General features: G+C 25.9%; 1 protein-coding gene across 2 annotated transcripts; it reads left to right on the top strand.

Annotated features, from left to right (window-relative positions):
• The first annotated feature begins 1,452 nt into the window (after nucleotides 1-1,452).
• LOC100145824 (fatty acid desaturase) lies at nucleotides 1,453-21,597 on the top strand. 2 transcript variants are annotated; one of them, NM_001126202.2, is given in 6 exon segments: nucleotides 1,453-1,624; nucleotides 16,904-17,177; nucleotides 17,258-17,388; nucleotides 18,262-18,467; nucleotides 18,525-18,710; nucleotides 20,341-21,597. In NM_001126202.2, coding segments are annotated over 5 exon segments (1,107 nt in total). In that variant the 5' UTR covers nucleotides 1,453-1,624; nucleotides 16,904-16,918; the 3' UTR covers nucleotides 20,666-21,597.
• The last annotated feature ends 1,089 nt before the right edge of the window (nucleotides 21,598-22,686 follow it).

The raw sequence follows: 22,686 nt of genomic DNA, 5'->3' as shown, positions 1-22,686 counted from the left end.
ATCTTTATCAATAAAAAAAATATCTTCAAGCAAATCAAATTAAATTTTTATGAGTGTTTGAATTTCATATTATTGCAAAATTCACTCCATTTCTCACGTAGTGGATTTTGTTATTTCGTTGTAATTCAAAAACAAATAACTCTAGATACATGACAATTTCACTGAATGTTCATATTTTCATTTTCTATACATATACACCATACAATTTTGAAAATATTTTGACTCTTTTTGAGCTGTTTACGGACATTGTTAGTTTTCAATTTTTTTAGTTTTTTTTTGTATAAATATCAATAAAAATGTATTTGTTGGGTAAAAAAGCGTGAAAATGTAATGCAAGGCTCCTGATGTATTGTTACAAATAGCAGTTGAAAAATATTAAAATTACGTAGGCACAATTTTTTTTTATAAGCATTTAAAGTTCGAAATTTGACAATATATATAAAATTTAAAATTGAATTATTATTTTTAGTTAAAAATGTATAAAATGATCAACTTTCATAGCCAAGGGTTAAAAATTTAAAACAAGGTCCCACGTAAATAGATTATATATAAATTACTTTAATCACAATAATAACATCAAATATACTTAGTATTTAGTAATATCATAGGCTGACTGACCGTTTTCGCTCAGAATCGTTTTTTAATACAATGATATTATATCATTGAATTCAAATTTAACACCATCCATTACAGTGGCCCACTTAATGTAACCTTTTTTTTATATACCTACTTATTATTTATTTGACTTTTTTTCTCTTATTTTTTCCTTGGATTTTTTTCCTACATTCGTTTAGAAACATGATATATGAAACATAAAATGTATGATCCACTACTACCTATTCATGATGTATGATATATCTGTTAAGTGATTAATGGAAATTGGCAAAATACCTAATAAATAGGTAGTTGGTATTTCAATATTTTAGTATTTGTCAATTGACATTATAATTTAAAATATCGGTTATCTGCACTTGCCACTCTGCAGTATTTCTAACATGACTGCAGTAGCCTGCAGTAGTTAATAGTTATAATCAGTACTCAGTATTCACTATTCAGTATTCGGTAGTACCTATCATCAGTCATTCAGTCATCACAGATGACACAGAAATACAGAATTATACTAATATAAAAGTCTTCCGTACAAGTTTACAACTACTAAACTACTAACTGAACTTAAATTACTGAAGTCTGAAGTCAGAAATACATCAACAGTTTATTGTTTATCCATCTCTATGCTATGATGCAAGGTTTATAAATTATAATAATATACTCTATAAACCTTGGCTATGATGCTCGATGGCCAATGCCCGATGCCCGATGGTAATATGGTATCAGAAGTATTATATCATATTTTGTGATACCATAGTCCTATGCTATCACCGTTTCGTAAAATTCCAGGGAGATTTGAAGAGGAATCGATGAACACACGTAACCTCAATTTCTAAAAACTTTCTTTTGATGTGCCGAATTTTTCTATCAAGTTATGGTCAAATTATTTTTAAAATAATGATTTATCGGGGACTTAACTATTCAAAAAGTGTTATAATCTAAATTTATACGTAATTGTTAGATGTTTGTAGTTGGGTTTCAAAAGAATTTGATTCGTAAATACATTGTTTAAAAGGTAAGTTTTGTACACTTATTCATGATAAATTCAACAATGTTTGCCGATAATATGATAAATGTTAAATTTATTCATTTTATTTAATTAATTGCTTTTTATAAAATTTAAAAATATCCATTAAGTTTTCACTGGTCTTAGTGCCGTTATAGTCACCTACCTTTGGTCATTTCAATAGTCTCATTGGTCAAACCCATTCATCAAACACGTTATTATGATATTATCTTATAGTGTCTAATGTCTATAATATTCTCGATAGGTAGTATAAATAAGTTTAGTATAAATTATAAAGTTTTGATTTCCATAGTTCCATTATATGTCAATATACCGTTACAAATGCCTGATAAATTATCATTTGGTTATAAATTGTTATAAATCATAATATATGTAATAAGTTAATATTATGTTGAAATTATATTTTTCATTGGCCCTAACTATATTTCATAATGATAACCAGTAGTGGGATTTTATTATGAAAATGGGGCTTAACACAAAAAAAAAAAAAAATGAGTACAGAATAATCATATCCATAAAAACATATTAGGTATATGTAACTAAAATTTAAAATTTATATTAATACTTATTTCTAATGTACTAGAATTTTATCTTAATTGTTCACACCATAATATTGTTCTAATATTCTATATCAGCGTTTCTTAAATTGTGTTTAGAAATCACTTTAGGGTTCCTAAAAGAGCTTTCTTTCAGTGAGATTTATATTTGTGAAGTAGGTATATAAAAATGTTTGTCTGCTATTTCAATTACTTTTTGAATTAAATACTCTATACACATTATTATTATAATTATATGAAATTATTATAATTTTTCATGCAATTAATCCTTACATAAAATGACGCACTAAAACTATTGAAACAAAGTAAGGGTTCTAATTGTCGAGCTGTAATAACTTATTGTTGAAAGCTAAATAAAAAAGCTAATAAAAAAGTAGGTAGAAGTTTCACCATAAAAGTGGACATAAAAAAGGATTCCATGGATAATTAAGTTTAAGAAACGCTATACTACACAATCGCAATCATTGGGTGAAACTGAAACATTAAATTTTAGAATGACAATGATTTTAAATTAATAAATAATTAATAAAACTAAATATTTGCAATTATTTTAATTACATTTAGATATGTTTTTATAACTGCATTAAATTATTATATACTTTGTTATAACTCGTTTAAAGTTTTTAATAAATGTGGAGGATTGATGAAATAACTACATATTATATAACAATATAAGCAAAGTTTAATAAATAGTTATCTAATCTAAAATACTATAAATTAGGTAACCTTAATGATAGTTGCCAGTTGGACGTACCTGTACTTATTTGAAATTTTTTTTTTCTTTATTTATCACATTTGATTTTAATAATAATATCATAATATTGTATAATAAACTATAAACTCATATTTTGCTTCAAGTGCTTGAACTAAGTATTATTTAATAGAATCTATAGATCTTCAAAGATTCATTGATTTTGTTAAAATGTTAAATATTTTTATTATATTTTTGGGTAGTTGGATAAAACAAAACAATGCTTCAGTAATAACTTATAAAAAAAATTGCAATTTGATACTTGTTATCCTTAACCCATATAAAACATTTTACTGGTTTTTAACTATTATGTATTATCTTATTTCTAAAGCAATCATAACTTGTCTAATAATTTGGTGTGCTCTATTAATATTAAAATGTATATTCAGTAAAAAATTAATTTTTTTATCATACAAATTTATTAACCAATTGACGTTTCTATGAATGAATAATCATAAATAAAGTGGTGTTCTGCGGTGGTTGATCTCATTGTAAAAATATTATTTGACTCTATAATATATTTACTGTTACTGATAGTTAATATTATTATCTATATTAATATGTTCAGTAAAAACAAGTGAAATGTTTACATATTATTGTTAAAATAATGTTTTATCACCGGTCATGTCAGACCATTCTCAATCCTCATAGTATAATCCATAAGGAAACAAAATATACTTATAAAGATAAGACTAAGCATATTTTTAAGGGACAATTAGGTATTGTTCTGCAGTATAATTATTTGTCATATGATTGAGCATAGTATAAGAAGTAATAAGTATGCTTAACACAATCCCAGTTTGCACTTTTTGCCTGTGATTTTGTGCATGCTGTAAACTTTTCTACTTTAATGTACAAAATGTTCTAACTTGTACGAAAACACAAATTGAGTTAAGCATACTCCTTATTCCTCATAGCTTATACCAGTGGTGGCCAAACTTTTTTTAACTCGGGCCATAAAAAAAAAAAATTTTACCGCGGGCCATAATTTTTTTTTTTACTTTTAAGTCATCAGAATTTTAGGTATAGGTATATAATTTTACGTAAATGTAAAATATTATATTTCTTTCGCGGGCCAGATATTAAATGATGGCGGGCCGGATTTGGCCCGCGGGCCGTAGTTGGCCACCACTGGCTTATACTATGCTTAGTCCTATGACAAATTATTATATTGCGGTTGAAATATCCATCATCATCAGCGATCAGCTTTATCAATAAACAATTGTATACCCATTTATTTGGATTTTTTTTTCTTCATTGAGTATCGGATCATTTCCATTTTTTCCATTCATAATTTATTTATTTAATTATATATTCAGTATTAAGAGGATGTCAGCGCACTATTTGATTCTCTCTCTGGCCCACTCGCAACATAGACAAAACACATTAACGCAATCTGTTTTTCTATGTTTTATGTAATTTTAGAGAATATATTTATAGAAAATAATACATTTTTGGGGGAATGACATCAATTTTATATTTATTGTTATTTTACTTTTAAAATAATCAAAAAACAATGTTGTAAATTTAAATTGTTTTGAGACAATATTAAGCAAAAATATGTATCTGATTTAACGCTACTAAGAAATAAGCTATGTACTTATATGTTATTAGTAGTTTATTACTAATGTTATTTTACAATAGTCATACAAATTGGTACAATTAATAATAATTACCTACATATTTAAAAAAACTGTGCATCATCAGATTCTCAGTTAGCCTTTTTCAATTATTTTTCTTAAAATATTCATTTTATAAACTTTTTCAGAACTTACTCTTAAGTAAAAACATTATAGAGGGTGTTTTAGAGATAAAATATGAATTATAGTGTTATTACTTATTTAGGACTACTAGAGGAGAAATTAATTTATGAAGGGTATAATTAATATTAATATAAATATTGTATTATAATATAATGGACCTTTGTAAGTATTACGTATAACTATCTAATAAGTTTGTTGTTGGGGGGTGGATATCTGAGCTGATCAATCCCCATTTAAAGGTGCCTAGTACGTTTTAAATATAACAATTACTTTGGCCGTGGTGTACGACTATCTGACTATTTAATATGTAAATTATTATATTATGTACTAAAACATGACGTGTTACAGTAAAGCATTCACGAATTAATTATTAACATATGAGGATATGACTCATAGTTTCCATTTTCTATCGGTAACAATAATACGTATTATATTTTTTACGCTAAATATTAAAATATCATCAGGACATAAATTACTATTATTATTAGATATTAAATATCATAATATCTGGAATCTGGATATCATTCGGAAAATCGGAATCCATAGGGCATAATCGCACAGAGTATGAACAAGTATTACCCGTATTAGGCATTTATGCATTAGCCATTTGGGGCGGTCGAAACGACTACGAAATACCACGTATGCTGAAAATCGTCATAACCCTCCTCCTGGTCGAGAAATCATTGCACTTTTACGCGCATTTTTCCACCGTTGAATATGACCGTACAACATTGATGACTTGGCGCGGTGTGGCTCAACAGTAGCAGCTGCTCCGGTACGACGGTACATGCAACGCTCCGTTTTAACGGGGTAGTGGGGATATACGACTGCGATTACGTCATGTTTTTTATCACGTTTTATCAGAAAGGGGTCGTCCGTTAATTTTTCGTTTCCCAGTCGTGTCCAATGTCCATAGGTATATTAGCTTATTAACTAATAGGTAGTTGAAAAAATTGTTCTTTTCAGTTCTTACCGTCTGCGCGGACGTCGCGGCCCGCAACTGTATCAACCGCTATTCCGTTATTTATGTCCAAACTCGTTTTCGTGTTATAATATTGTAATATCGATATCGTATCAAAACATTTCGCGGTGTCTTCGGGCATACGTAATAAATTAGAATTTGAATAAAAAAAAATTACCGCACGTCGCACGAGGTTCGGTTTCATTCTCGGCGTGGCCTGTAATTTTGTACGACGCACTTAGAGGCGTTATTATTTCGACTTCGGGAATAAATATGTACTGTTTTTGGTCTCACGACCTTTGTCGTTCTGATTGCGGTCTGTCTTAAAAATAGAAAAATTCGTGTGTTAACATATATATTTTATATTAAGTATATTTTCCTACAATACGTGTATCAATACGCGTTCAAATACTTGCAATAAATTGGATCAGAATATAAGGTAAATGATTTAACCAAATTCTTAATATAATATGATTTTATTTGTTTTTTATTTTGTTTCTCATAATATTATTGCTAACCACTGTATTGGGCGTCTGTTTTAAATCAATTCAATTTGGAGTGTTATCAAATTTTTTATACCTTCTGCCAAATAAAATATTGCATCTTAAAATGATTTCTTGTTCCTATAGATGTTTGATATCTATGGCATACTTATTTAATTTGTAAAATAGTAAATAATATGTTCTTATGTGTTATTATACATACTAATTATTGAAGTAATTGTTTGTACTGATAATTACTATCTATGATATTAACTAACATTAGCAGGTTAATTAGTTAAATAAATACTTTATTGGTTGACCTTATTTATAATATTATGTAGGTATTAAACTATTTGAACTGTATCAAATTTCAGAAATATTATTTTAGTTATGAATTTTTAGTAATGAAATAATAAGTTTTTAATTAAACCGATCGTAGCACAGCAACTATTGTTAGTTAAATTATAATTTATTATTTGCAATGTTCAAAATTATGTCTTTTCTTTTAAAATGTAGTATTTAATTAAATTTAAAGAAATTAAAAGTATGAAAGTAGCTTAACAATATTAATTATGTATTTATAATTTAAGCAATAATTAAATAATTATCAAAAAATTTAACTTGTACTTTCAATTTCTATAAAATTATAATAATATTCAATAAATATTAATTTAAATTATTAAATGCAATATATTTTTGGCATATCATGTTACAACCCCTTTCAAGATACATATAACTTAACTAAACTATATTAGATTTACAATAATTGTAATTTATTTTTAAACATACATATTCTGTAGAAAAATTGAAAAATACTAAGGTAATAATTTGTGTTGGTTATGCTTAGTAGTAAAATATTTAAAAAAATGCACTAGGTATCTATTTCATGATTTTTAATTACCCTTGTAGGTTTTATTTTATTAAATACATTTCAAATGATAAGTATTTTTAGCTTGACATTAAATAATGTTTTATGCTTATAGGTAGGATTTAAGGTATTATTAAATTAAATTAAATACTTCTTTAAAAAATAAATTTAAACTTTAATAAAATTGTACCTATAAGGTATGCTAGCCTTTATTTTAAGAAGATTAGTTTAGGTACCTTCCTATGGTATATATATGTATGTATTTTTATAAATGAAGTACTTACATAAATTAATATTTGATACAATTGTTATGTAATAAGCATTAATTTTGCTTTTATTTATTATGATAAAATAATATTGCTAGTAATCATATTGTTATGGAGTAAACTACCTAATGACATCTTTAAAAATGTATATTATTTTTTTTTACCAGAATTATTTTTGTTGGCCACAAGTTTATTAGATACATTATGATATGATTTGATAGTATACTTAAACTTAAGATCATAGTTAAAAATCGGTTAGAATAAGCTAAAAATTGATTCGAATTTGAATATTTATTTTTGGTTGGCAAATATTTACAAAATGAATGCAACAATTGGTATGTAAACCAATGCACATATTAAGGCACATTTTCATACTGCACACACATAATATAAAAATAATTTTTTTAAATTACAATATGTTACAATATTTATGAGACCCATTTCCGCTGAATTTAAAACTTATGAAAATCAAGGTCAGCCTGTTTATAAATGTTAAATAGGTACCTATTTATAAATAATAAAATTTCCAACATTAAGCAGTTTATATTGAATAACTAATTGGTATTTTGAGCTCGGTTTTGAGTTAACACACATAATCTCAAAAAGTATTTGGAAACGTTTTATTAATAAATTTTAGTTTATTTTGTGAGAACTGATGTATAACAATTGAATTTTGTACAAGTTAAATTACCTAGGTAAAAGTTTAGATCAGTGGAAGTGGACTGGGTAACCTGCAAAATGTTACAATACTCTGCTCATTTAAACTTAAAATAGTTATAAGATTATAACTAAATAATTAGTTGTTCAAAATTAAATTTTTGTGCATCATGATTCTCAAAAAAAAAAATATTCTTTGGAATATGAAATTAAAAATGTTGTCATTTCAAAAAAAAAATGGAACAATAATTTTAATAAATTTAAGTTGATTTATAAATTATCAAAAGAATCTAAGACTGATTCGACTTTTATCGTTTCAAATGTATTATGTATATTGTAGTAGAACATTAATTTTGTACGGTAATAATGGTAAAATATTTTTACATAAAATTGTTTACTTTTTAACATAAAGAATTATGATTTATTTTTAATTTTAGGTAAGTGCATATAATTAATAATTTAAACTTTTCTTATACCTACTAATCAAAAGCCCTTAAAAAAGTTGTTAGAATCGGTAGATTTAAAATTTTATCTTAGTTATTAATATTATTATCCTCTTTATAAAATATCTAATTTCTGGTTCTAAGCTATTTATTTGATTTTCATTAATAAATCAATTTATTTTATATTCAAAAATAAATTTGTGATAGGTACTAACTAAAGGCATGCTTTATCATTCTAAAAATTAGTAATTAATAGTAAATTGGTCCTCCCCTCCTTCCCAGAAAAAAATTTTCTGGCAAGATAACTGGTTTTTGTGTTCTAAAAGTAATTATTCTTGAATTTTATGTAAAAACTGTTAGTAAAATAATATATGAAGATCAATCTGTAAATTTGTTACCGACCCTGTAATTTAATTATTCTATGAAGTTAATGATTGTGTTCAACTATGCTTAATAGTGTTGCATAAAGAAATATTAAATTATTGATCATCAAATAAATTAAACCACAAATAGCATTGATAATATAAATTATATTTCATCGAACTGTAAGTTACTGAATCAAAATTTGATCTGTTGCTTACAGATCTGGTAATCGATAGTTTACGGAACAATTAACACTAACAGGAGTTCAAGCAACACCCAGTTTTATTTTCATTAACAGTTCGGTAAGTTGCTACAGGACATTAATGCAACTCACCCTTAATATTGTAATTATTTAAAGTTGAATTAAAAAATTGTCTGTGTAATTATTTTCCCAATAGTATTATTTTGGAAAAGAAATGATTTTTTTTAATGAAACTTGATTAATATGGTATTTACTATTCAGGTAAAGTAGTGATCAAATAGTAGTTCAAGGTATTTTATGTTCTCTTCTCCTATTTGGTAGTTGTTATTTATTAGGTAAATGTTCACTTATTGTGAACTCATTAATAGGTCAAATATTTTAATTACATGAAATAGTAGTGTCATTCATACATTTAGTTTTATTTGATAAATAAACATATTTTTATTACAAATATATTTTAGATACATTTTGTATCAAAATTATTTGATGTTTTTGATCAATGCTATTCGTATAATATCAAGGTAAAAAAAAATTACCCTTTTATTATGTTATAATAATGACAAAAATATGGAATAGGTATTAATGTGCTTTATCATTAATCAACATATATAATTTTTATAAAAATACATTGGTTTAAACATAATACGTCATAATAGATATATGACCTTAGATAAAACGATAAAACCTATTGTCATGTTAAATATAGTTGATACATATTTTTTTCTAAATTACCAATTTTAAATTTTTTTGCTTGATGTACCTCAGCATTCATAGTTAATTGTCAATATAAAAAAAAAAATATTGTACCCAACTTAATTATACTAGTTTTTATAGGTACAGTGAATATCGAAACTCTCGGTCGCTTGAATTTTGTCCTCTATTTAAAGGTTAGGTTAGGAGAGGTTTCACTGTATTTCAATAATAGTATTTAATCAAATATTTTTATAAAACATATTTTCTCCATAATCTTTTAATGGGAGGTAAAGCTTAGTATTTTTCCAGAAATCTTGTTAGGTATAAGTACCAAAATCATTTTTATAAATTACAAATATTTTAAACATTTAAAAAAATGTATATTTCACATACTTGCCTAGTCATTAACTTATTTATTTAATGGCCATAATTTATGTTATATTTAAAATTCACTTCTAAATATGCAATATAAATCTAAACATGTTGGTTTAATAATAGTATTATATTTATAACAATTGTGATGACTGATGAGTGATGACCATGCAATTATTTTGTTATGAATGTAGTATATTAAAATTTATAATCAAATACTTATTGGTGGGTATTTAGTAAATTCGATACTAAAATGAGTAAAATAAATATTATATCTCGTATTATATTATTATTATAGCAGTTTAATTTCTGATGAATAGGTATATAACCTATATTTACCAGGCAATAACTAGTGGTGGGCATATTCGGATTTTGAAAATCCAAATTTCACGGATTATCCGAATAATCCGGTTTTTTTAAATCTGAATAATATGCTGATCAATGACTCGTTTTAATATTCTAATAAATTTATTTCTGTAACATATTTTCATAACAATAAAAAAAAAATTATTTTACCATCCATCAAAAAAAAGAAATAATAATAATTGACATAAGAGGCAAAGAGGCAAATACATAAATCGGACAAGAATTTGATTCAACTCCTGGATTTAAATATTCGGATTTTATGCCCATCCTTAATACTAACATCAAAAATCTACAATATTTTATGGTTGTTCCATGTACCTAAAATATTGCTGGTAGCCTGGACAACTTTCAGCTAATATTTGTATGAATATTCAGTGTAAATTTTAATAGTTATTTAATTTTATAAATTAGTAAATAAATTTTAATATTCCCAAACAAGATCAAATGTCGAGAGCTTTAATTAATGTTCCTACAATGTATATTGAATTAATATTATTGATCCATTTTTAAAATATTAGGTATTTATAAGTTTATTGATTAATGAATTGTTTGTAACTATCATACAAAACACGGTAATGAAAGATTATATTTTTTAAGTAGTAAAATAAAGTATATAACAACTATACTGGTTAGAGATGGGGAATTTCACCGTAATTTTTTTTTATCCGGTAAATTTACGTAAATGTACGTACATTTTTTAATACTGTATAATATTTTTATTTAGTAAGTATAAACTCAAAAACATTTTTACAACTAAGCTAATCATTTAACCAATATACCACTCGTCCACTCCTTACTACAAGTATTATATTTATAAATATTATAATTTACAAGTATGCCTTGTCGCACCAACTGGGGCGCTAGGGGGTGTTTAGCACCTCCAACTTATATTAGTTATATTGGACTAAAAATATTATTTAAAGTAAATCAGAGATGATGGTGTTAAAAATTGTCTCGGTAATAATTATTTGCTGGAAGATCTCATGTGCATTATATAAATATAAGTAGGTATATAACTAGTTATATTTATATCATGCATTGTCGAAATATGGAGGTCACTATAGCGCTGTTGTGCATATGAAAACAATTGAAATGAGTGATCACTCGAATTTTAAAACTGTAAAAAATATTTACTAGGCAAATAAATTATCGGTAAAACTTACGTAAATTTACCGAGCTCCCATCTCTATTGCTGGTATGGTATAAAAAAAATATATTACTAGTGTTCCTACTAAATTAACTGGTATGGAACTTGATCTCTATAAGTTCAAATCAAAAAAGTATTTTATTGCTAAATATTTAGCTTTATTTTAAGTTTTATGAAAACTAATTATATGCTTAAGAGAACGTCACAGATGTGGTATCTCTATTTGACATTTTTGCATTTACAGTAAAACCAATTTTGTGTTGATAGCTTTTTTAATATTAGAGTGAATAATAACTTATGATTACTTATAATCAAATATTTCCTAAGATAAGAATATCTTTAGGGTACTTATCTCGTTGGTTTTTATTGTTATTTTGATTTTTAAGCAACTTATGAGCATTTAAAATTATTATACTTTGCATAATTATGAGTTAGAACTCAAATATCAATAAAAATCTACAAATGCCCGAAATAATATTCTTACCTTTAAGTTTGATAATAGGTAAATCCACTCTAATATTAAACCATAACAACACAAAACTGGTTCTGCTGGACAAAAATTTGCAATGTATGTTTGGAAGATGGAAATTACATATAACATATCCCATATCCGGGTGTAGCGTCTTAAATGTTATACCAAATAACACGTAGGTACATTTTACGTACCTATTTCATGAAGTAAGAGTAGAATAATTAGATCTCGAACATGGAACATGTTCAAAAATGTACCTATCATCCCTACTAATTATACTTTCAAAATGTATAACTTTTTAATTGTATATCTGTAATTCTCAGCCTTATTTATTTAGTAGTTATTTATCGAAATCCCGAGGTTGCTGAAGAAATAATCGTACTTAACTATGTAAATATTAACTATTCTATACTTCAGTAAACTATTTTCAGTTTTCATAGGTATTTAATTGTTTACTCTAATCAATCAATAATTAAAAAATTACGTAATTTGTAGTCTATAACTATATTGTTGATATTTTTATTTTACATCGACTTTCGATAGCTATAAAGTAAACATATTATTTTTCATTCTCCCGTTTTATATTACTCTCCTACTCTCGCGTTCTTAATATGTATTTTTAGTTAACCTCACATCCAGATTCAAGAGTGTATACCGTATATAATATGTCATGTTAATTCATAATTAATTATTAAACGAAAGGTGAAATCAGATAGTCTTTGTCGTACCTTGAAATTGGACACTCGACTACCTCACTTTTTTACTTACACCTTCCTGGATATTTTATTGTATAATGTTATTCTATAATGAGTTGAAAATGTATAAAATTTATTTTGAATCATCCGTTATTTCAATGCTTTCACCCATTGATGCACTGCGTTCTACGGATCCACCTGAAGTTAATATTTAATTGCACATGACAAATTTTACTTTGTTTTGAGGTCAATTTGATTCTTATTTTTAAAGTTTTACATTAACGTAAGGTCAAATACGTACTGGGGAAACATTATTTTGAAATGTAGACACTTTAGTGCGACTATTACCTAATTGACAATTAGTCATATTATTCGGATTGGCGCAGGAAGAGGTTTCTGATGTATATGACCTCCCCGACCTTGTTAAAATAACAATTGTGATAATCGTATAGTTTGTAGGTATGTTTCAAGACTCAAAAAGTAAATTTTACATTTTTAGAGAAAAAAGAGATCTTATACACAATAATAAACGTATTAAACATATATATTATGTGAAGTGCATTTTTTATACAAACATTCCTTTCATTGATTTATCATATATATATATATTATTTTTTTTTTGAGCGTAAGAAAGAGAAATTTGTCTATGAATTATTTCTGGATAAAACTTGTTGTGAAATTATACATTTTCTTTTACTAACATTATAACTTGTATTCTAGTTATAAGAATAAGTAAGAATTAATGTAGGAACCCTAGATATAGAATAGAGTAGTCTGGAAAGGGGCTAAATCTACCGATTGAATAATAACAATACGTTTATAATACATTTTCTAAATATTTATTAGGTCGTAAATACATTGAGGGCCGTTATTACGGGAGTTAACCAATTGTGCCAGAAATTACCTTTTTATATACCAATTGCGCTCAATACATTTTACATTTCCTTAGGAAAACTTATTAGTTAGTTACTAACCGATATTTTGCGAGTATTAATGTATAATACATTGTGAGATTTCTAGTATTTTACTACCTTTGCACTACTTACCACATATGAATCAAGAGGAGCACTTAACTAAAGTCGACAAAAAAAGTCAAAAGTCTTCCAAGTCGGTGGAACTTATAGGCTTTATACAGTTTAGTTAATGAAAACTAAAATAAAATAATATTAATAATAATAAGATAATAAGTGGTTAAGTCATAAATATATAATAATAATAAGATTTTGAGTTTAAGGTAATCATGATGTTTGTATTTTGTATGTTTTAAGAATAATAATAATTTTTTAAATAATAATTTGAGCATAGCAACTTAGAATAATATAATTTGAATACAAGCGCAATTGGTATATTGACCGTAAAATATAAGAGGCGCAATTGGTACACTAACCCTAAAATATATGCAGCGCAATTGGTATATTAACCCAAAAATAAAAATTTTGTTTTAGGTGCAATTGGTCCATGCCCGTTATTACAATGTCCGGTAAAGTGTCGGTTAACGCTAACCGACTGATAACAGATTTTATTACCGGCAGAATTCGGTCGGTTAAGTTTAACCGGATATTGTAAGAACGGCCCTTAGGGCCAGTTGTACAGTCTGTGATTAAACTCCGATGATTAAAGCTAGTCCGCTTGCCCGAACGGTAGAGGCTGTAGAGAATTAGGTACTAGCAAAATGCGAGTTAACTGTACATAGCAATGATTGCACGAGTATACATAATGTCATCACTAATACTAATCGATATTCGCTGCCTATTTCGGTATTTCTTTTTTAGGAGTTAGGTATAATTAAAAAATTGTATTGTAAAGAATTTTCGTAACTCCGTTTTATCGGACTTTAATATAATTTTGTTGCAAATGAAGTTTTGATAAAATATGTTTAAAAATTATTATTATCAATTACTAACTAAATGTTTAAACTTTGATATTAGTATTATCATTTATATAAATAATACTAACAATATATCAATGTACGATCGAATCATTTATGTTGATTGTTTTTTGTTCTATTAAAATATGAAATAGGACTTAACTTTATATCTGTTGGACATTATATAAGTTATAAAAAAAAAATGCACGTGATTTAATAGTGTACGGCGTAGAAAATATTAATAAAATTCTTTTAACTCATAATAAGTAATCAACGCGTTTTGTGATACCGTTAATTATGGTTTTATATTATATAAATCAATAAATTATTATTGTAACCTTGAGTTTAGATTTAAATAATGTTTGTATTCTAATTTATTTGTACACAAGTATTTCGAGGGAAAGTTACAAAATAATTAACTGTACATCCATACTCAGAAATCAAACCGTTTCTATTTCTTAATTAACTGTAGTTAGCTATTAAACAATGATTCGCAGCGGGTATAATAATAAATACTTTCATCCTAAATGAGGTTTGAATAGGTAGTTAATAATTATGTTTATATACAGTTCATACATATTTTAATAGGTAATTGATAAGTTAATATTCAGCATGTACGGGTTATTGCGTTTAGTTGCTATTTTTATGTTATTTTAATATGTGTAGAATTGTATCAATGTAAAAAAAAATATTTGCAATTATTTATTACTGACGAAAAATAATACGGTTTTCATATTTATAGAACAATATAATATTTCAACACTTCTTAGTACTAGTTACTAATTACTTATCAGTTATCCACCCAATACGACCCAATATTTCATATTTTCCTCTTGGTTTTTAATTCAACAAACTTATCAGAACATTGTTTATAATTTACGTTGGCACTGTTAACATGTTGGGGTATTTATGACGTATCTGAGCATAAAAATACTACCCGATATAAATAATCTGCATTCTACAATCTTAAATCTTAATTTGTTACGTATTGACAACGATTGATCATAGTATATAATATCCGCAATAATTATGAATAATACAATATGTAATATAAACGGCACATTCCTCATACAGACTTATGAAGAATGTGCAGTTTTCGTATTGCAAATATCCCTTATAAATAACCTTGACTTAATGTTGAATATGTACAATTGTACATCATACCATATTATAGACCGTGTCTCGATGATTCTGACGTTAAAAAATTAAAACCTAATTAGTCGATATTTATTTTGTCATTTAGTATTTTTTTTTCTTGCTCTTGATATATTACATTTAACATACGATGATGAGTATTTATACACTATTATTGTGCAACTGAAGTTTATGTGAATAATGATGACGTCAGTATTTTGTTGAAAAGTATTGCTTTTTTATGTACCATCTGACAAAAAATAATAGGTATTATTATAGAGTGGTGTTTGAAGTATATTATGCGTATGAATAATAATATTAAAAACTATTTACATATATTGTTGCACTTGTGAGATACTTGATTAAATTTAAATTGTTGTATATATATTTTTCCAATAGCTAACAAAACAACATTATTCGTAAAACTCAACGTACAAACAAAAATAATACCTTTAAGTTTGATATTAGGTTAATTCACTATAATTTTAAATTCTTCTACTGAACTAAAATTTCCTATGTTGTATACCTTCATTAGAGTTTTAGACGGAGACATCCTCTTTAATTTTTTAGCAAGAAACTTGTCCAACTTTTTTATACATTCATACGTTTTCCATACTATAATTTGATTTACCTAAATCAAACACTTAATTATAAATTACAGTTGAATGTTGTTAGATCAAACTTAAGAATCTTTTAATTGTATTATCCTTGGATAACTCAAACTTTCTGGCCGGTCCTTTCAATTTCGAGTTAACCACGTTCGACTGTACTAATTACCATTGCCGTGTGTTAACCGATTCAGTGAATGATGTATTCACTTTTAATTAATTGTGATGTATTATAATTATTAAATAATCACATCAAATTAATTTTTCTACAATTTTATTATTCACTTTTGTATGCATTGTGATTTATATACAATATAAATATAAATATGTGTACGATGTACACATTAGGCTTTGTCGGTAAGAAAAAATTATATTAACTAAATTGCATACATTGATTTAAAAATACTATGCCATAATGTAATATTGTGTATTACATAAAAATTATTTAAATAAAATAAAATAGATGCACTTTCAAATTGAATACTTAATTAGATTATCTTAGTCAATAATTAAGTGTTAATAATTCTGAAAAAAATATTGCTTACAAAACGCGTTGACTGAATTATTTAGTTTAATATTATTTTATTTGTGTTACAATAGGAATAACATTTAAAAATGGCCCCAAATATGACCAAGCGTCCAGTTGGCGCTCCTAGTGTTTTATTCAATGAAGATGATTCGGAACCATCTGTCGTTGATGAAGGAAATCAGATAGCTGAAGGAGAAACTGTTGAGAATAACAAATACAAACCATACAGATATCAAAGACAAATCGTCTGGCGAAACGTTGCTTTATTTGTTTACCTACATATAGCTGCACTGTATGGTGCATACCTAATGTTTGCTTCTGCAAAAATAGCAACATCAATTTGGGGTAATTTAAAATTGTTTATATTAATACATTAACCATGTGTATATGTGTATAGTTTTTTAAATTCAATTTTTGTATTTTAGCAATTTTGCTGTATCAAATGTCCGGATTGGGAATTACTGCTGGAGCCCATAGGCTATGGGCACATCGATCATACAAAGGAAAACTTCCTTTACGTATTATTTTAATGATCTTCAATACAATTGCCTTTGAGGTAAGTTAAAAAGTACTTAATATTATTGTATTAGGTCGTAAGGTAAAAATAAACAAAAGAATTCAAGATTCTGATAAACTAAAATGTGAACGTAGATACAAAATATTATTTGTCAATATTCAACCAATGTATTGATTTAATACGCTTTAAATATGTTGTTTTAACAAAGGTATATTGTAGAAGTATACAGGAAAACAATTATTTATATATAAATAAAGGAATAACCACATATTTATTTCCAACTTTGATTATATCAAATGATTATCGTTCAAGTATATAATTACTAAACAGTAATGTAACTTTATACTAATTATCTCTTTTGATATTATCTTATATTGATAATAATTAATAATAATTATCAATACAGGTACCTACTTAGTATTACAAAACCTTCATATTACTTATACACAAACAATCCAACTACTATTATTTTAAAACTCTATATACTTTTTTTTTTTTAATTTGCAAATTAATTACAAAGTTGTAGAACGTATAGTTTTAATAGTACCTATTGTGGACACAAATGAATTATTTTTTTACAAATCATTCGGTTATTAATAATATTTATTAATTTTGTAATATAGACTTATTTTATTTTTAGATACTTAAAATATTCATTTTGCCTATTATTATTTTTTTAGACAATAACCTTAATCATTATTTGTATATAATAATATTTTTGAATATTTTAATTTATTTATATCCTACAGTTTGTTAGATTAAGTTTCTAGCTTAATAAAGTAGAGTGATAGGTACAATATTGAATATTTAGAAGTTAGGTTAACTTACCCCTAACTCATGATTATAATTTATAATTTATGAATAATAATTGTTAACAATTTAATTTGAATACATCATCTATTTTGATTACAGAATCATATTTATGAATGGGCCCGAGATCATCGTATGCACCACAAGTATAGTGAAACAAACGCTGATCCTCATAATGCCAAACGTGGATTTTTCTTTTCTCATGTTGGATGGTTGTTGTGTCGTAAACACCCGGAAATAAAAGAAAAAGGACGTGGTATTGATATGAGTGATTTAGAGCGGGATCCAGTTGTAGTATTCCAGATGACGTAAATATAATCCCATTTTAAAATATTCAGAAATATTAATTTAAAAACATTGTTTAGGTATTATTTGTTGTTGATGCCGGTTTTATGTTTCTTGATTCCTACGTGTGTGCCTGTATTTATGTGGGGTGAAACGTGGTCCAATTCATGGTTTGTGGCTACCATGTTCCGATATACTTTCACTTTAAATATGACATGGCTTGTAAATAGTGCTGCCCATATGTGGGGTGATAGACCTTATGACAAGTAAGTGTAAAATATTATCATTTATATTATTTTATCTTAATATAATTATAATTCTGTAAAATTTGAATTATCTTTGTATATATGCAGTACTACTATTTATTATTTGTTAAAACCTATATAATGTAATCGTAGAAGAATATTAAATGGATATCAGCACACTGTTTTCTCTCTCTGACCCATGCACAACAGACCAAACACATCCGTGCAAAATAATTTTTTATGTTTAAGTTATCTTGGAGTAAAATTACCTATGGGCTATGACAAATATTATCGACAATAATATTTTTGTCGGTATGACATCAATTTATTTAAATATTATGTATCTCAAAATAATTTCTATATCCATTGAAATTTTTTCAATAATTTCTATATCCATTGAAATTTTTTCAATAATTTTTGTAATAGGTAATTAGATTACTCAAATATCATAAATAAAAAATAAAAAAACAATTTTACGTGACTGTTATATCAATGTCGTGCGTGTGTCTTAGACAGAAAACAAATTTTGCGCGGACATCCTCATAAAGGTCTAAATTTATTATTATAATATAATATTTTAGAGAACAAAAAGGTCATTAATATTGTTTTATATATTAACATTATAATAATTGCGATTTCATATCAGCAAAGCAAAGTCTCATTGTATTATTAATTTCCTATCAGTAAGTCTAAATATAATATTTTCCATTGTGGCCTGAGTAATTTTTGTTTGTAAGTTCATAATTTTAACTTCTTTGTTTTAAGTACCAGGGTTTTTTAACCCACGGTCAATTTTTTTGAACTGGCTTGCTGAGCTGACTGATGTTTTGACTTTTGATCTCCATGATCATATACAAGGTGATTATTTTATTGAAGAACACTCATTATTTCAAAATCTATTAATGTTTCACATTAATCTTTACAAATTAACATTTTTGAAAGACAATTATGTTTGTTTCTTTTTAGTGTTAACATCAATTTTTAATTTAATATTCCTAAGTAGAAGATTATTTGTAGTATTTTAATATTTAGAATCAAAGTCAAATGCTAAATTGAATTAGTTACAGAGTTATAGCGTAAGTTATTTCAAGTTTAGGTAACAGGATTTGTAGATCACCATTTCACATTTATGCCACTGCTCACCAAATTTAAAATACTTATAAACAATGAACTACTTGTCAAAAATTCAATTTTTATAAACCCCTCAAAAAATATTCAGCTTGGATATTTACAAATGGATACTGTAGTTAAAAAAAGTGAAAATGATAACTTTTTTATTTTGTAATTACTTAAATTTAATAAACGTTAATAGTTTTTGAAATAATGTATATTTTTCATTTGATGAATCATACTCAGTATATCTAAGTTTTTATTATGAGAAAACCAATCAAATTCAAAAATAATAAAATAATAAATCATTTTTTTCACCTTGTAATATACTAAAATTATGGTGCTATAAAATGATTCCCTCATTATATCTCCAATCAATTTTTGACAACAATGTCTAAATGTATTTCTGATTCTGACTGTTTAAAAAAAGGTTAGATATCACAGCTGTATACAATATGAAAGAAAGATAGTAATTTATTATTAGAATTTTCTAATAATAAAATTCATTTTAGTGTAATCTCCATTTTATTTTTATTTGCAGATTTATCAATCCTTCTGAAAATATTGGTGTAGCATTAGGTGCTCTCGGTGAAGGATGGCACAACTATCATCATGTATTTCCATGGGACTACAAAGCAGCAGAATTGGGAAATTATCGTGCTAATTTAACTACTGGGTTTATAGATTTCTTTTCTAAAGTAGGCTGGGCATATGACTTGAAAACAGTATCTACAGACATGATACGCAAACGTGTTGATCGAACTGGTGATGGAACTCATAGTAGCATTTGGGGATGGGAAGACAAAGAATTGTCACCAGAAGACCGTGAAGAAGCCGTTATCATCAACAGATCCCTTGTTGGGTAAAAAATAGTTTTTAGAAAATGTTTATACGAAGAAAATAAACCAATTACAGTTTGTTTTTCTTAATAAAAAAAAAGAGAAATTAATAGAATGCTGAAGTGTTAATAAGAAGGGGGGAAACATAATTGACAGATCCATACACAAACTTTTAACAATGTAAATAAAGATATATTTTAAAAAAAAAGTTTAAACAAAAAGTTAAAACCGTTTTCCTTAGTTATTATATTTTATGTAATAAAATATAAATATGTATAGTATTTTATAATTTTAATTAATTTATTAATTTTTTTTATATACATTTTTGGAGCCATAATTTTCAAAAAAATATATTTATGATAAAGTCCGCTTTTTTTTCATTTTAGTTCCTAATCATCAACAAGTTTGTTTAAAAAATAATGTACTATTCTACAACTTTAAAATATGTACATGTCATATTAATTATCAGTTTACCACTAGGTTGGTTAACCGGCTTACTGGAACAGTAATAATATTGTATTGTATTTTATCTTGTGGTTATTTGTGAATTATTTTGTTTTACATAATAAGAACATAAGAACATTTTTAAAACATGAATTAAAAATATTTAACAAGTAAAACTAACTTGGCTCCATTTCATACAATATTTGATGTTTTTCAAGTAAATATATTATATATATATTCATCTTTTTTAATACAATTTCTTTAACTATACATTTTTTTTTTTTGCAATTATTATCTAACAACTCAAATGATGCATTGATAATTAATATCCTATTGGTAACCTTTAAAATTATGAGTTAAAGCCCTCCGAACTTGGTAGATAAACATTTTGTGTACTACTACAATATAAAAAATCATATTTATATAATATATTATATATATTTATAAATATATACATATTGTAGTAATTTAACATTATATATTATTTAATAAACAATAAACCCTTGGTTATGAAATGTCTAATTTATTTATTTTATGTTAGACTTTATATAAAGAAAATGTGTACATTTTTTGTATGACACTTTTTCTGACAATTATTATTCATTATATATTTAATTATAATAATTACATGTTCAGATACATGAAGTCATGAATAACGTGATATAATTTATACTTGTTTGAGAATCAGTCATTTGGCGCAGAATTTATATGGAGTAAGCACGGTGCTATAGTTTACAACAAAACATTGAAATTTTTACGACTAAAAGAGGAGTCAGAAATATTTTTATGTGGTTAAACAATAATAGCAACATTCTAATTGTTGATTTTATGTGATTTATTTTATTACATAAGTCAAGTTAAGACATTACATAGATGATATAAAAGTCAAGTTTTTCTTTTGGGTGAGAAAGACATGCATGTCTCTTCTTTCTTGCCCTGACAATGTGGAAATGTATACTATGTTAACTGTACAATATTTTATTGATTTGAACTTAATAAGCACCTGATGCAAATTTAAATTATCCAAAAACTATGGTTGTGAATTGCAGGGCTTCTCTATTAAACGTTGACATTGTTATGACCTTTTATTGTGCTGAGAATGATATTAATCATTACACTATGATACTAAATATTTATTTACATCATAGATTAAGGTTTGTGTCTTTAAGAATTGTGTGTATGGTGTATCCACATTCCACAGAATATATGAAATATAGTATATATTAGACCATGCTGTGAAAAATGAAAAACAAATGCGTCTACTATCCGACACTAAAGAGAAGTTATATTCCAAACTTTGTTCCAAATATAATTTTGAACGAATAAAAATACTTACTACTTATTCGTGTATTATAATATGAATTATTAACTACAATTTGTCTTAAAACAAATTAACCTACGGCTGTCGTTTTGAATTATCTTAAAGGAGCACACAACACAAAAAATAAGTTTTTTTTTATTTGAAAGAACGTTCAATTCTAAGGATAATGGTATAGGTCTTACGTTTCTACTCACATTATTCAATAAGTTATGAGCAATTGAAAAAAGACGTGTGACGTCATTGGACCCTACTCATCGTAATTGCCTATCTTATACGTGTAAAA

Source organism: Acyrthosiphon pisum, chromosome A2 (assembly GCF_005508785.2).
Source record: "Acyrthosiphon pisum isolate AL4f chromosome A2, pea_aphid_22Mar2018_4r6ur, whole genome shotgun sequence".
NCBI lineage: Eukaryota > Metazoa > Arthropoda > Insecta > Hemiptera > Aphididae > Acyrthosiphon > Acyrthosiphon pisum.
The sequence above is the reverse complement of the archived record's forward strand: the minus strand, read 5'-3'. Positions and strand labels throughout refer to the sequence as shown.